Source organism: Camelus bactrianus, chromosome 6, assembly GCF_048773025.1.
Source record: "Camelus bactrianus isolate YW-2024 breed Bactrian camel chromosome 6, ASM4877302v1, whole genome shotgun sequence".
NCBI classification, from domain to species: Eukaryota; Metazoa; Chordata; class Mammalia; order Artiodactyla; family Camelidae; genus Camelus; species Camelus bactrianus.
In genome coordinates this window covers 67,563,875-67,578,984 of record NC_133544.1, presented here as the reverse complement: position 1 = coordinate 67,578,984, position 15,110 = coordinate 67,563,875, and the positions used below count along the sequence as shown (strand labels likewise).

The 15,110-nt window shown below is 44.3% G+C and overlaps 1 protein-coding gene across 1 annotated transcript; it reads left to right on the top strand.

The window, feature by feature from the left end:
• The first annotated feature begins 9,506 nt into the window (after positions 1-9,506).
• On the top strand, positions 9,507-13,629 carry GJD2 (gap junction protein delta 2). The gene is made up of 2 exons (XM_010965102.3): positions 9,507-10,084; positions 11,068-13,629. Exons 1-2 carry the CDS (start codon positions 10,014-10,016, stop codon positions 11,960-11,962), a joined length of 966 nt encoding a protein of 321 aa, XP_010963404.1. The 5' UTR covers positions 9,507-10,013; the 3' UTR covers positions 11,963-13,629.
• Positions 13,630-15,110: the final 1,481 nt, after the last annotated feature.

The window sequence follows — 15,110 nt, the reverse complement described above, 5'->3', positions numbered from 1 at the left end:
AATGAGGATTTTCTGACATGCTAACAAGGGTCTGTGCAGAGTCTCAGGATTAGTCTGAGTTCTGGCATCAAATTTGGAGTAAATTTATATTCTCCTAGGGAGGCGATTTTCATTTGTGTTCTCTTTCCAGGATTCGTTTCTCAACAGCAGTTTTGATCTCCTTTGATCTCCCACTTGATACTTGCACCATCTTTAAACACTGCTATTTAAAATGAACAGCCAAGGGGGGAGGGTATAGCTCAGTGGTAGAGTGTGTGCTCAGCATGCATGAGGCCCTGGGTTCAACCCCCAGTACCTCCATTAAAATAAATAAATAAAAAACTAATTACCCCCCAAAATTAGAAAATAAATTTAAAATAAAATAAAGTGAACAGCCCAACATCTGAGGACATTCTTAAATATTAACGTTTCAACATGCTCTTCGTCTGCAAAGGACCCCGCCCTCCGTTTGGACTTTGGCCCCTGGTGAACTGTAAAACTCAGGCAAAACTATTTCTAAGCCAAAAAAGGGGACCCCTGGCCTCCTTGATTGGAGGGCCCACTCTTACCATTTTTTAAATAACTGCTAGGTGCCAAGGGGCTGCCCACTACAATTTGTTTACTGTGCCCAGAGATGAGCGTGTTTGAAAGGGCCTCACAATTTCTAAGATTCAACTCATCATGGAGGTATTATGTTGACCATTGCAATCAGGGTCTATTTATTTCCTATATAATTAAAGAAGATTATGAGTTTGGGATGGTTCCTAAGGAGTCCTCTAGCTCATTTCCCTGAGAGCAGACAGGATTAAATACAAGAGGCGTTTCCTTTGGTGTGGCCATGATCCTGAGGGAAGGAAGGTAAGTGCATATGGATGTTAGTTGAGTGTACCTTCAGCAGTGGCTGTGTTGTCACAAAGTTTCCCACATCCACTCTTGAAGGCGCCTTCCAAACTATTCTCTCCAGAATGCAAATGGATTGAGCTGTGAAAAACAAGCCTTATCATGTCCCTCCTCTCTTGTAAGCCTTCAAATGCTGCAGATGACGTTCAGGGAAAATATCAACACCTTTACTCTGGCCTGTATGGCTCGGCTTGATCAGAGCCCTGCCTGCCTCTCCAGCCTGCCCCCTTGCTCTGTGAACCACCTATGGAGACCTTGCAGCTCTCTGAATTCACTACTTCCTCCTATGCCAGGGTCTGTTCACTCCTGTTCCCCCAGCTCAGAATATTCCTCTTCCACCCCATTCACCTGATTTACTATTACCCTTCCTTTAGAGCTCAGCTAAAGAATGCCTTTTAACCCCTGATCCTCCCCTACATAGTAGACCAGCCCTTCCCCGTCCCATTCTATGCTCAGAGCTATCTCAGAACTATCTACTGATGGCCTGGGTTTAAAATTATACATTAGTATCTGAGATTACTTGTTAAATTGGTATGTCACTCATACTAGATTTTAAATTCCATAAGGTCGAGGACCATGCCATTTTGTTCACTCTTGTATCTCCCTGGCATAGAGGAGGCAATGAGGAAATCTTCACTGAACAGACAAATAAATGAGAGGGCCAAGAGTCTATATGTGCAAAGGTCAAATTTAATGAGTTGGTGGAATTTGGTCGTAGCAATGCATATATACACATAGTAGATATAAATGCATCTCTGTTGATTTTTTAAAATGTATATTCTACGAAGCTAAAGGGGTGGGAGAGTAAATGACTAGTTGATAAAGAATGAGTAGCATGCTATTCATCCGTTCATCCATCCTTCATTCATTTTTGTTCATTCAGGTGTCATAAGATGGAAAAACTTCCTTTTTATTTGAAGAGTTGGCACTATAATGTCCCTTAGGGGGAGAATTGTCTTGACTGCAACAACACAAAAGACTATGGTAAGTATTTGGGTTAAGAAGTGGGTCTCCCTTCTCACACTTCCCTTCCCTACTCTACCAAGAAATGGCAGGAAAATATAGTCTATGCACATGGCCCTCTGATCTTCTGACCTGTTGCAGAGATGAAGCCTAGAGAAACTAAGAGAAAGGTGATTAACTTAGTTCTTAGGTGCTTTTAGATGATGCTTTTTGTACACCAATCATCACAACTTGGCTATCAATATGAACTATATGATGGACATTTAAAAATGGAGAGACCACTGACAAATGGTTTATGCTTTTCACAGAAATTCTATATCATAGATAGCTGGCAGCAACATTAAAAGTTTATTGAAAGCAACAACATATCTGATTTATACTGTTACCTTAATAGATCATCCCACCTCTGCATGAAATAGGATAACTTAATTATTGACATCATGACAGAAACAGTGATGCCAGAGAAAATACATGGACTGTTCTTGTGCTCTGAATAAAAGATGTAATCGGATGCAATCATTTCATTAATACACACATGGCCCTGTAATGGGAATACAGAGGACCAGATGGCCAGGAGTGGACTGAGATGAAATGAGATGGGTGTTTGCAGTTTAGCAACTAACTACTTAGCCTGTATGGATTATACTAAGTACTTACAGAACCACAGGAACACATTTTCAGAATGAAATTCTGGCTTTCCGTCCAGAAGCACCATTCCCAGCACGAGGAGAATGCCTATTTTACTGGAGTCCTACAGGGCCGTTGTGCCTAAGTATTTGATGGGGGTATAATTGCACAAGTGAGCAAACTTGACTGCATATTGGAATCACCTGGAGAGTGATGCATGGGGCTCATCTCCAGAAATGCTGACTTAATTGGTCTGGGGTACAAACTAGGCATTGGGATTTCTCAAAACTCCCCAGGTGATTCTAAGGTGCAATAAAATTTTAAGAACCACTGCATCAAGTGTAATTCCTGTATTTCCACGAGTGGGCCCACTTCATAGATCAATAAAAGGAGGAAGTGCTTGTCTGGTGTGATTTGGGAGGGCTCAGAACACCACTTACCCCCAAATAGCTATTCTCTCCTTCTGTGTAGTGTTCAGAAAACTACTTAGAAATTTTCATTTCTTTGAATGAAGGCTTTACAACTTAAATGAGGATAATTCCTCTGAGAAGGATAATACATTAAGTGGTTATCAGTTATTAACACCCTGGTGTGCCTGTTTATCCGATTACTTTCCTTTATGGTGGTGGAGCCAGGGGCGGGGAGCCGGTGAAGCACAGTGGTGGGAGGCTGAAAGGTCAATAGGATGCGGATTCAAGGTGAGTTCCAGGGGTGGGATATGTGACCAAACGCAGTCTATAGTCAAGGTGGGATGATGAGTTTCTATCAAAAGGATACATTTTGTGTGGGGTTCCGAAGGTCAGAGGAGACTATGAACCTGATCCAATGGGCAAGTTGGAGGGTTGCTCTTGACAAACTTTCAGCTGACTATCAAAAATACTGCAGCAAGGGAGCTGAACATGTGGTGAGCAACAAGTGAACAGTAGCTCCTTTCCAGTCTCACTCAGTGCCAGAAACAGGAGGCTCTCTGGACCACTGATCTCTGACCAGTGATCAGAAGGCAGGTAGATTGACAAGAACTGGAAAGTCACAAAAGCCTTTGTAGCTGATAATACCTGCGCTGCCAGATTCCCGACAAAAACAGGAACTGGGTGAACTTCAGGAGGCCAAGGTACCAGGCGACCAGGAGAATCCACATATGATTACGAGAGCAAGGAAGAACTTTGAAAATCAGCTCCAGATCTCAGAGAAGGTTCCTTTCGGGGACAAATATCAATCTGACATAATCATCTTGGCTGTAGATATGAAACAGGATGAATTCAACTTTTGGCAGCACACTCTGATGTGGAAAAAGTGCAGGAAGGACACATATGGGAACTAACATATATTCTCCCAGCTTAACAGTTCTGTCAAGGGCAGCTCCTACCCACGTGCATTTCCCCTGCAATTTCCGCATCTCTTTTATGCAGACTGGAAACACACTCAGCAGGAAGCCCAGCTATATCCTGCGTGGCTGGGACTCTGGCTGGACCATGACACCAAGAGCGTGAAGAGGCAGACGCCCAGACCCCAGGCAGGATCTTCTGCACTGTAGCTGAATGACTTTTGAATAGTGTTGACTTAAAAGAAATCTCTGCCAGCAGGTTTAATGAGCCCCCCTGGGAAGCTCCTGATGTGAATGGGAATCACGACTTGACATAAGCATGAAAGATTGTGTGTCAGCAGAGCTGATTTGATTCTTAGTGAGTGTTAATTTATTTGCTGTGATTTCACACATCTGCTTTGGCCACAATGTCATATTACGTTAATCCCTGAGCTATTACTACACATAGGTATATTCTCTATATACAAAGTAGGGGACAGGGAATTTGTACATGTCATTTGCTTAAAGGGATACATACCTTTTATTCAAAGGACCAGCAGGCAGATGTTAGATTTCCCCACTATTTGGATATACAGTCTCTTAAGGTGAAAACATGACTTGGCTTTGTGTCCATGACATTGCAGAATAGTTTTGGAGGTCACAGACTCAGGAGAGTCCTAGGCCACATAGCAAGCCACCATATTTAGGGCCACTTATGATTGGTGGGTTTGATAGCTCTACTCTCATATGGAATATTACGCTCTAAATTTTGTCTGGACAGTAAAAACGAAAAGTGTTTCCCTAAACATTTAAGCTGGGGCTTAAATATGAGGAAGGAAACATGCACCAAAAAAACAAAAAACAAAGACAAAAACAAAAACAAAAAAAGGAAAAATCACTTTGCAGCAAAAAGGAGTAGATTTCATGTGCCACTTAGGTTCTTTCAAGTCTCACAAGACAGGTTGGGTTTGCCCTGTCAGAAGATAATTTGATGGTTTCATTAGGAAACAGATGTATGTAGGCCACTGGGGGAGATAAAGCTTAGTTAATCCCAGCTGTTTGTGAATGAAATGTGGAGGACTTTAACACAGAGACCAATCCCAAACCAAATGCAGCCCCTCTCGAGCCACACAAATCCCAGAGGCTACAGATGCTGGCGCTTCCCGGAGCCTGTATTTCCAGGGCTGTGATCAGCTTTCCGAGGTGGCCTCTCTGATGCTGCAGCCCACACCTGGCACACTCGGTGGCATTCTCCAGGTTAGTTCACTAGCTGTTGGGACCACAGTGAGTGAGAGCAGCATGAAGTGAGAGCAGGGGTGGGGGTGGTCGGCAAAGAGGTTTCTACTGAGGAGTCCAGCTGCCCCAAGTGTGTAAGGACTTTCCCTTGGCAAAGGGAAAGGGGATCCCATTTTTTTCCCTTGGTTTGAACATAACTTACGGTCATGGGGGCGCCAGGACCCACCTCTACTCAAGGAATGTGCAGCTTTCCCAGGTTGAGGCAAACAGAGAGCCAGAAGAGCTACCCTACTCCTTCAACAAGCTTAAATTTCCACAATACTAAAGACATTCTGGAAAGCATGGTGAGGTATAAGGCATGCCTTCTGCTCCCCAAGAATTTGTGGTCCAGTAGAAGAGAGGTCAGTGGATTTACTTTCATTCTTAGACCTTAACAAAGTTGCTAGGGGGTTTCATTGACCAAATATTTGAAGCTACTAAGCTAATAGGTTCATCTGGGAATCTGTGGCTGAAAAGAGAATGAGGTTGGATGAAGGTGGTCAAAAGGAGAAACCTCCAGTTGTAAGATACTTAAGTATTAAGGGTGTGATGTACAACATGATGAATACAATTATCACTGCTGTATGTTATACACGAAAGTTGTTGGGAGAGTAAATCCTAAGAGGTCTCATGCCAAGGAAAAGTTTTTTCTGTTCCTTTTATTTTGCGTCTGATGAAATGAGGGCTGTTCACTAAACTTACTGTGATAATCATTCCATCATGTATGTAAGTTGATCTTTGTGCTGTATACCTTAAACTCATACAGTGTCGTATGTCAGTTATATCTTACTAAAACTAGAGGAAAGGAAGAACGGGAAAGAAAGAAAAAGAGAATAAAATTCTAAGCACATATAAGGATAAGCGCAAATCCAGACACATCCGTGTAGAAAATTGGATTACTCTTAGTTACTCTCCATTCTCTCTCTGTATTAGAATATTTAACTATGCCCTTTGCTATGTGCCTTTACAATTTTTTCCACTAGATGTGGAGACTATTTCTCAATCTATTAATGGGAATTATTGTTTGGTAAGAGCTGGCTTCACAAAGAAAGCAAACCAGGTTTTTCCTTTAGATGTTTGCAGGTGGCTAGGTCCCCATGATCCAAACCACCTTAATTCCTTCTTCTTTCCTTAAAGGCCACACTTTCCATCTTTTAAAATTATTTGGTCCTCTTCTCTGTGATGCTTAAATAGCACTTTCTTCAGAGCTTTTACCTTAGCTACTTGTATGAGTTTATTCACCTAATCTTTGGGTCAATGTTAACATCTATGAAACAAGGGAATAAGATTTCCTGATTTCTAGGATGCCTTCCTTCCCTAATACTTATGGAAGTAAACGTTCACAACTTTTTATTGCTATCAGAGCCACTGATGAGAACTTAATAAAAAATAAAATAAAATGCAGGTACCTAAATCTCACTTCCATAGATTTTAATTTAGCAGATTTGGGGTGAGACCCCAGCATCTGTATTTGTAATGAGCATCCCCAGATGGGCTAATGTACACAATGAGTTCCTTTTTTTAAGCCAAAACTATTACTTTGATAAAGTAGAATAAGTTTTAAATAAGCATTAAAGGAAAGAACTTCTCAGGTGACTTAAATGGGGATCTTCAATCAGAAGGGAATTGAGAGAATTAGGATCTAGCTGGTTGAGATGATGCCCTGAGGAAACTCAGAGATGTCCAGCTCTACACAGAAACTCTTCATATTAGCGCAGCACTATCAGGGCAATTCATTAATTGAATGTGACTGGGCTCAAAACAAGGAAACACATTAAAAAGAATGAAATTTTGCCATATGCAGCAACATGGGTAGACTTGGAGGGTATTATGCGAAGTGAAATAAGTCAGACAAAGACAAATACTGTATGATAACATTTATATGCAAAATCTAAAAAATACAACAAACTAGTGAATATAACATCAAAGAGAGAGACTCACAGACATAGAAAACAAACTAGTGGTTACCAGCGGGGAAAGAGAAGAGGGGGGCAATATAGAAGTAGAGGATTAAGAGGTACAAACTTCAAAAAAAAGACATACACACTATTAAGTATAAAATAAACTACAAGGATATATTGTACAACATGAGGAATATAGCCAATATTTTATAATAACTATAAATGAAGCAAAACCTTTAAAAATTGTGAATCACTATGTTGTTTACCTGTAACATACAATATTGTGTATCAACTATACATCAATAAAAATTTTTTAAAAGAAACATCAAAGAAAAGGAAATACAACATAGTAATGTAAAACAACTTAACAACTTACGAATGATTTAAAAAAATTGAAACAGTTCATTGTTTTCAAGGTGTAGTGGTGAGAACAAAGTTTTTATCTAAAAACAGGCCACCAAATCTAACAGATGAGTCTTTTTAAATATAGATTCTGTATATAGGGGGTTTTGTGTGTTTACACAATTTGCTGTACACAAATGTGCTCATACGTTGAATCTATATGTCATGTCAATGTATATTTTAAAATAATGAACTAATTAATGATCAGCAATTTAGTCACAGTCTAGTGCTTCAAAACTGCAAAGTGGGAACATTTTAAATGTCTTTCCTGGAATCTGCGTACACCATCTTTAAGGGTTTGGGAAAGCCACATGTACAGGGCATAATGATTTTGAATCGTGAAGCCTATTTTGGGACATTTAAATATGTTAAACAGATTTCCCTTGGTATTTTGTCATTCATTCACTCCTAGTCTGAGATCTTTCATTCCAAAGAGTCTGCCAGAGAAGGAGGGAATACAGGAGTCCGAGCCTAAGGGAGCAGGAGGAAAGGCTGAGAAAACACATCAGGTTTGAGCTGAGGGATCACCATTCCATCTGGAAGTGGATTAGACAATAGGATTCCCAACCATTCCCATCTTTGCACGTCCTCTCTGCCCAGCAGGAAATACGGAACACCTGTGGTAGCCCTAATGTCCCATTTACACCCTACACCTTTCTCCATTTTCACTGGACTCTTTTACTTCTTTGCAGTGAAAAACAGCTTCCTTGGGGTAAAGGTGTCAGGTCTAGGAGAGATTTCACTGATCCCTCTTGCACAGAAGCTTGGGTTGTGCCTTTAAAGCTCATTTCATGCAGATGCACACTGTGAGTGGACTCAAGCCATGCCATGTACCCTTATTCCCGTCACTGGGCCACCAGCTACCCAACCAACTCGGATGGTCTCCAGACTGAAGGCTGGCTCATCATGGTGTGGCTTATGTAATACACATATGTGCTATGATCCCAGTGGGTAATTAAGGCTGCATTACATGCCTAGAATGAGTTAGCAACTCTTTCACAGCTGTATTTTCTCAAAGGTGACAACCACTTACCCATCCTGCTTTTGGGACACATACATGAAACACTCCCAACTACTCTGTCTCCTAATACCAACCCCCTGAGCTAATTAGCAGCCTGGTGTGATTGTTTCAATTTTCTAGGGACCAATTAAGCAGTTGCTCTAGATAGAACTGACAGCAAAATGTAAATTTAAAAACAGAAAGCAGTGTCTGCTGGTTGAGGGGAGAGAAAGCCAAGACTGGAAAACAAACGTGAAGGTGGGGTGAGATTGTTAGTGGCTGTCCTATCTGGTTGATTACTGGGTCTCCTTAAATTCAGATTAGATCACAGTTTACCTGAGAAGTACCCCCATCCTCCAGATAGATAGGTAAATAGTTAGATAGATAGACAGACAGACAGACAGACATTTATTCGTTCATTCTTTTAAAACCAGCAGAGAGTCTGGGTTTGCGCTGGGGAAGCGAATCCTTGAACCGTGGCCACCCACTGGCTCACACTAGGCACCTCTTCCGTACAGTCTTGTCCTCAACTCCTACCCCCGCCCACCCACCCCCATCCTCTGAGGCAGCTTCACACCTGTATTTAAGCTTCAGCCTAAATGGACTCTCATCAAGCTTTCCTCACCCCTGCATCGTGTCCACGAAGGCACCGAACGGCAGACTCACTCTTAGCCAGGCAGTCCTCTCCTAAGGAGACTTAAAAGCGTCCTATTGTTGCCCCCACTTTCCGTCCCCCAACGAGCATCTCTATTCAGAGAGGGAATTTCAGTTGTATCCCCAAAGAGAAAAAGCAAAAGGTGAGGGATGCACGGAGAGACGCTGAACTACCTCCTCACACCCCTCCTCACTCACCCACGCGTCTGCTCCCTGCTCCCCCTCCTCCTGCCGGGGGCTGGCGGTCAGGTAAGGTTACCTGGGCGCCCCCAAGAAGCCCCGAAAAGCGCTGCGATCCTTCCTCTCGAAGTCGCTCCACTCCCCGCCGGGCCCCCAGGACTCTTGCCCCCCTCTCCCCCTGCGCGCGTCCCCTGCCCCTAGGGCTCCGGCGCGCAGCGACAGCAGCAAGCCGCGCTCGGCTCCCCTCCGCCGACCTGGCGTGACGCAGGCGGAGACTACTTAAGGCCGGATTAGAGGCGGCGGCCGCGGATTCCCGAGCCCTGCAGCCTGCTCCGCGCTCTCCGCCCCGGCTTCGCAGGCGGCAGCGCCGGAGCGCCGGGTGCCCGCTGAAGTGCCAGGCGCGGGGGCTGGTGACCGGACCCTTCCTCGGCCCCCAACCCCCGGGGGTGAGTGGCAACCAAAGACCTCCCGCGGGCGGCCGAGAGCTCGCGGACCTGCACGCTGCCACCCCCGCCGCTCCGCCCCGCCCCTCGCCCGGGCAGCCGCCAGCTCCAGACCTGGCCCCCGGACGGCGCGGGAGGTCCGTGCCCGATCTCCGCACCGCGCCAGCGGCTCGTCAGCCGGCCGTGCTTGGACTTCCTTCCCCGTTTCCCTCTTTTAAGTACAATAAAAGGGAGAGGGGATTCTTGGATTTTTAAAAACATTTGTTTGTTTCTTTAATCGGGGGGCAGTTTGCTCCCAGTCGGGAGGTGCGGCCCGGGGAGGGGCCAAGAGCGGGAACGTGCCCGGTGCTGCCCAGTCTTTGTCTGCTGCCTCCGGATGCACAGCGATGGGGGAATGGACCATCTTGGAGAGGCTGCTGGAAGCCGCGGTGCAGCAGCACTCCACTATGATCGGGAGGTAAGGGCGCCGAGCCGGCGGTCAGTGGGCCCCGTCGGGCGGCCCCTGGGAGTCCCTTCTAATGTCCATACCGAGCCCCAAAAGCCCCCAGACCACCCTCTGCTCCCTTCCCATCATCCCTGGTCCATGCGCCTGTGTTCTCGGCATTGAGAGATTGCCAGATGCCCAGTGATGCCCCCCTCCTCCAGCTGCTCCTCATCAGATATCCATCCCTTCCCTGTGAAGCACCACCAGGGGATTCACTCTTCTCCCATTAGCAGAGGAGTTATTGGCTCAGTCGTGGTCCCCCCACTCTCCGGAGTCAGAGCCAATCTTCATCCGGTTCCCTAAATAGAATCTTCAAAGAAGGCAGGATTGTGTTTGGATAGAGAAGGGCAAGTGGGGAGATGGATTTGCTCTTGGGAGCAAATGTATCTTTTCCCAACAAATAGCAATTAAGCTAAACTGATTTGCCCGTTTAAACTTACAGTGCCAGAAACCCATACAACCAATTGATACTTTGTGTCTTCATATGCATATATATGCACATATATGTACTATATATAGGTATATATGTGTATATATATTCATAGCTATCTGTTTATATATATTAAGCATTAAGTTCAGTATTCATATTGAGGATAAACTAAACGTACTCTCCTTGTTCAGCTATTCCATGAGCATTTGCCATATCCAGAGTGAAGGTGTGTTTTGTACCTCTGTACAACCCATATACACCAATAAAGTCAATCTATTGCAAGTACACTACGTCCAGTGTATGGAGATACACGTACTTGAGATCCCTGTAATATGAAACGTTCCCGGTCTACTAACACCCGGCAGAAAGGGAAGAGACAAAAAAAGTTTGCTAGATTCCCAGTTCAGTACCTCACAGGACGGCTAGCTCCCCAGTCAACACCAGAGCTGGGAAGGGAGGAGCAGGTGTTTCCTAAGTCAGTGACTCAGCCCCTGAGAACCTCTCTTCCTCCCTTTCCCCTGCTCAGGATCCTGTTGACTGTGGTGGTTATCTTCCGGATCCTCATTGTGGCCATCGTTGGGGAGACGGTGTACGATGATGAGCAGACCATGTTTGTGTGCAACACACTGCAGCCCGGCTGTAACCAGGCCTGCTATGACCGCGCCTTTCCCATCTCCCACATACGTTACTGGGTCTTCCAGATCATAATGGTGTGTACCCCCAGTCTATGCTTCATCACTTACTCTGTGCACCAGTCTGCCAAGCAGCGAGAACGCCGCTACTCTACTGTCTTCTTAGCCCTGGACAGAGACCCGCCTGAGTCCATGGGGGGTCCTGGAGGAACTGGCGGTGGGGGCAGTGGTGGTGGCAAACGAGAAGATAAGAAGTTGCAAAATGCCATTGTCAATGGGGTGCTGCAGAACACAGAGAACACCAGCAAGGAGACAGAGCCAGATTGTTTAGAGGTTAAGGAGCTGACCCCACACCCATCAGGGCTGCGCACTGCATCGCGATCCAAGCTCCGAAGACAGGAAGGCATCTCCCGCTTCTACATTATCCAAGTGGTGTTCCGAAATGCCCTGGAGATTGGGTTTCTGGTGGGCCAATATTTTCTCTATGGCTTCAGCGTCCCAGGGTTGTATGAGTGTGACCGCTACCCCTGCATCAAGGAGGTGGAATGTTATGTGTCCCGGCCTACTGAGAAGACTGTCTTTCTAGTGTTCATGTTTGCAGTCAGTGGCATCTGTGTTGTGCTCAACCTGGCTGAACTCAACCACCTGGGATGGCGCAAGATCAAGCTGGCCGTGCGAGGGGCTCAGGCCAAGAGGAAGTCAGTCTATGAGATCCGCAACAAGGACCTGCCTCGGGTCAGTGTTCCCAATTTTGGCAGGACTCAGTCCAGTGATTCTGCCTATGTGTGAAAGGGCAGGTTTTGAGAAGGCCTGGGGGATGACAAGTAGCCCTGAGGCAGATGTCTGCTTGAGAGTGGCTCTATCTGCCCTCATTCTGTGACTGTCATCATTGAGATGTAGCATAAAGCTGGTTAGAAGAAGATCTTGCATCAGTAGGGAAGAGGAGAGAAAGCAGAACCTTTACCACATCACACCACTGATTCCAGAGACAACTGGGTAGAGTGATGAAATGGATGAGTTGAACTTCTTTGGACCCTTTTCTTTCGTGGTCCAGTTTGATCCTGATAATAGTGGACTTGCACAGCTACGAAGCAGGACTTAGCTCTGCGAAGCTCTGTATTCTGGTGAATGGCATGAGTCAAATATTTCATTGGTACAGAATTTGTGACCCATCTCAAGACATCCCTTCATCCTGGGCTGCAGGACAAACATCCTTGAGGCATCCTTCATGTACCTCCCCCATCAGCATGCCCCTCTCCCTCAACCCAGGATAGCATGCCAGCTTTTTTCTCAATCTGGCCTTACAGTAGACCTACTATGGTTTATCTGCAAGCTAGAGGGAATTCCATGGGGTACTTTTTGGAGAATGGCCATGGCAGAGGTTTGCGCTACAGCCCCATCTGACTGGCCCTCAGTCGTTATGGAAACCTTAGGAATGTCTCAATATTTCCAGTTTTCTAACCAAACTGCACTGGTGCTGTTTATTAGGGGCAGGGGTTGGGTGGGAGGGAGGGAATTGCAATATGCAACTGTAACACTCCTGTGGGATGGTTGTTGCACTGTTAGGCATGTGGTTATGAGCTTTGGGACATTTCTGCCTTCCAGCTTGTGGACTTTGGACAGCATTAAAAATGTTTTTGTTGTTGTTAATATCACGGATGTCTGCTCGAGCCACAGAATTTCTAACTGGTGTATTTCACTCATTTTCTTGTAGAGTTTTGTTTTGTGCAACACAGCTGCACTTCATTTTGCCATGGTTTGAATTTACCTGTGTGCTCACACCAGAGACCTTAATCAGCCCATGTCAATTCTGATTTATTATTTTCTCAGTTATTTTTGAAACATGCACAAATCACTGGCTTAAGAAACCTGGAACTAAACACTAAACCTGGAACTAAACCTGGAGTTAACACGTGTTTACGGATGCTTATTTGAGACATATACCAAAGGTTCAAAAACCTATTGCTTTGGACTGTGACTATGTTTCCTTCTCTTTGCTCTTATTAATTTAAGTGCCATACTGTACCTTTCACATCCACTGTGTATTTAGTTAAAACATTGGCCAAGAGTAATATTTGGATAATGTGCTTTTATGAAGCCCTCTGTTTCCTTTGCATTATCATTACGATTTTTGGTTTAGATATGGACGTGGTGTAACACACAACTGAGGATTTATTTAAAATAAAGTTCTTGCCTTTTTTTTTTTTAAATGGGAAGAGTCCGCAATTTTCTATTTTGATTGGAGTTCTATTTCTTTAAATATATGCTCAAAAAAATTCTTGTTACATATTCAAAAAAGCCGAACTCTGGGGGCAGGGAGTGAGGGGTGGATGAGTGGCATTTGGAGGATGACCGATAAAGTCCAGCCACTAACAGACGAGAAGAGGCTGGTACCTTTTCTGAATGTTTATGAAATGTGTGATGAGGTATTCATATTTACTAACGCCTTTCCATTTGAGCCCAAGATTTCTCTGCTTGTCTAGGGATATTTCTTATAATAAAATGTCAATGCTATAACTTATTAGCTTATTTCAGGAGTGGAATTATTTTTTTTCCTTTTCCTCCATCCTTTCCTGCTATCAGTTGTCATATTTGGCAGCATGCTGTGCTCCCCATCATCTCTTTAAATGATGGTAACCCGGTAGTCCAACAGAACCCTCTAAACCAGCGCTGTCCAATACAACTTTGTGTAATGATGGGAACTTCCCCCATCTTTGCTGCTCAATATGGCAATGACAGCTGAGCTTGTAAAATGTGACCAGTGCAACTGGAGAACTGAATTTCTATTTCTATTTAATTTGAATTAATTTAAATAACCACATATGGTTAATTGCTACTGTATCACACAGCACAATTCTAGGCTTTTAATCAACTGTTTCTTACCAGGTTCTTTCAAAGGAGACTGATCCTTTGCTTATATATCATAAGATACTGCTTTTTAGCGACACATTTTACTATCACTTTTTGGCATTTTCTGTCTACATGTGGTCCCGTTAGCTGAGTAGATAATACTCCTCCTCAGTTCTTAAGTGCTGCTCACCTTCTAATTCCAATGAGCACTTGGTCTGAATGTTGCAAAGCAATTTCCTGGATGATTGTTTGTCAAACATAATTGTTGCATCCCTTAACTATCGCAGTACAGATGCCAATTTTAGAATGAAAATTTATCTGTTTCAACCTTAAGGTTTCCAGTTGCCGTATAAACAGCCAGTTGAAAATGATTACTCTTGAGTAAAGAAACAGATCCTCCTCTGTTTTGTGTTTGCTGAGCTAAAAATGTTTTAAGACACCTCCCAGAGATGGAGGAAGAGTGGTGCTTGAGAGCTCTCAGCATATGCTTGGGTGTGAAAGAAGCAGGAATCTGCGCAGAAAACAGGGGCTGTTGTATTTATGCCATGATGTGAGGTTGGAAGAATGAGAGTGTTTCCGAGTAGAAATGCCTCCCGTATCAGTGGGGCTGATCTACTTCAGTTCTTTAATGTTTCCAAACACCCGCAAACAGCAAGACTGTGAATTCTCTTGTTGGTAGTGGTGAAGGCAAAGCACCTTCCTCTCCTCATCAGAGTCATCCCTCAGAGTGACTGATATGTGTCTGATTCTTTTGCTTTCTATTTAATGAAGGAAATATACTGATGATTTGATGGTTCGCATAGCTACATGGTGGATATGACCTTAATCTCTACTTTGTGAGAGAACAGCACCAATCTATTCTCTTGAATTTGAGAGCCCGTTGGTGAACCACCGACCTCTGTGGCCTGTGAGGGCACAGGTGGCTGTGTGCACGCATGTTGGTGGGGGTAGCGAGTGCTAATGAGTGAACTGGGTTTAAAAGTTTGAAGAGACTGAAGGTACTTAGCCTGTGGAAAGAAAAGCTGAAAGTACAGAGTGTGTCCTTTTTAAGTCATCAAGTATTTGAAGGTTTAAAAAATATAAAGGA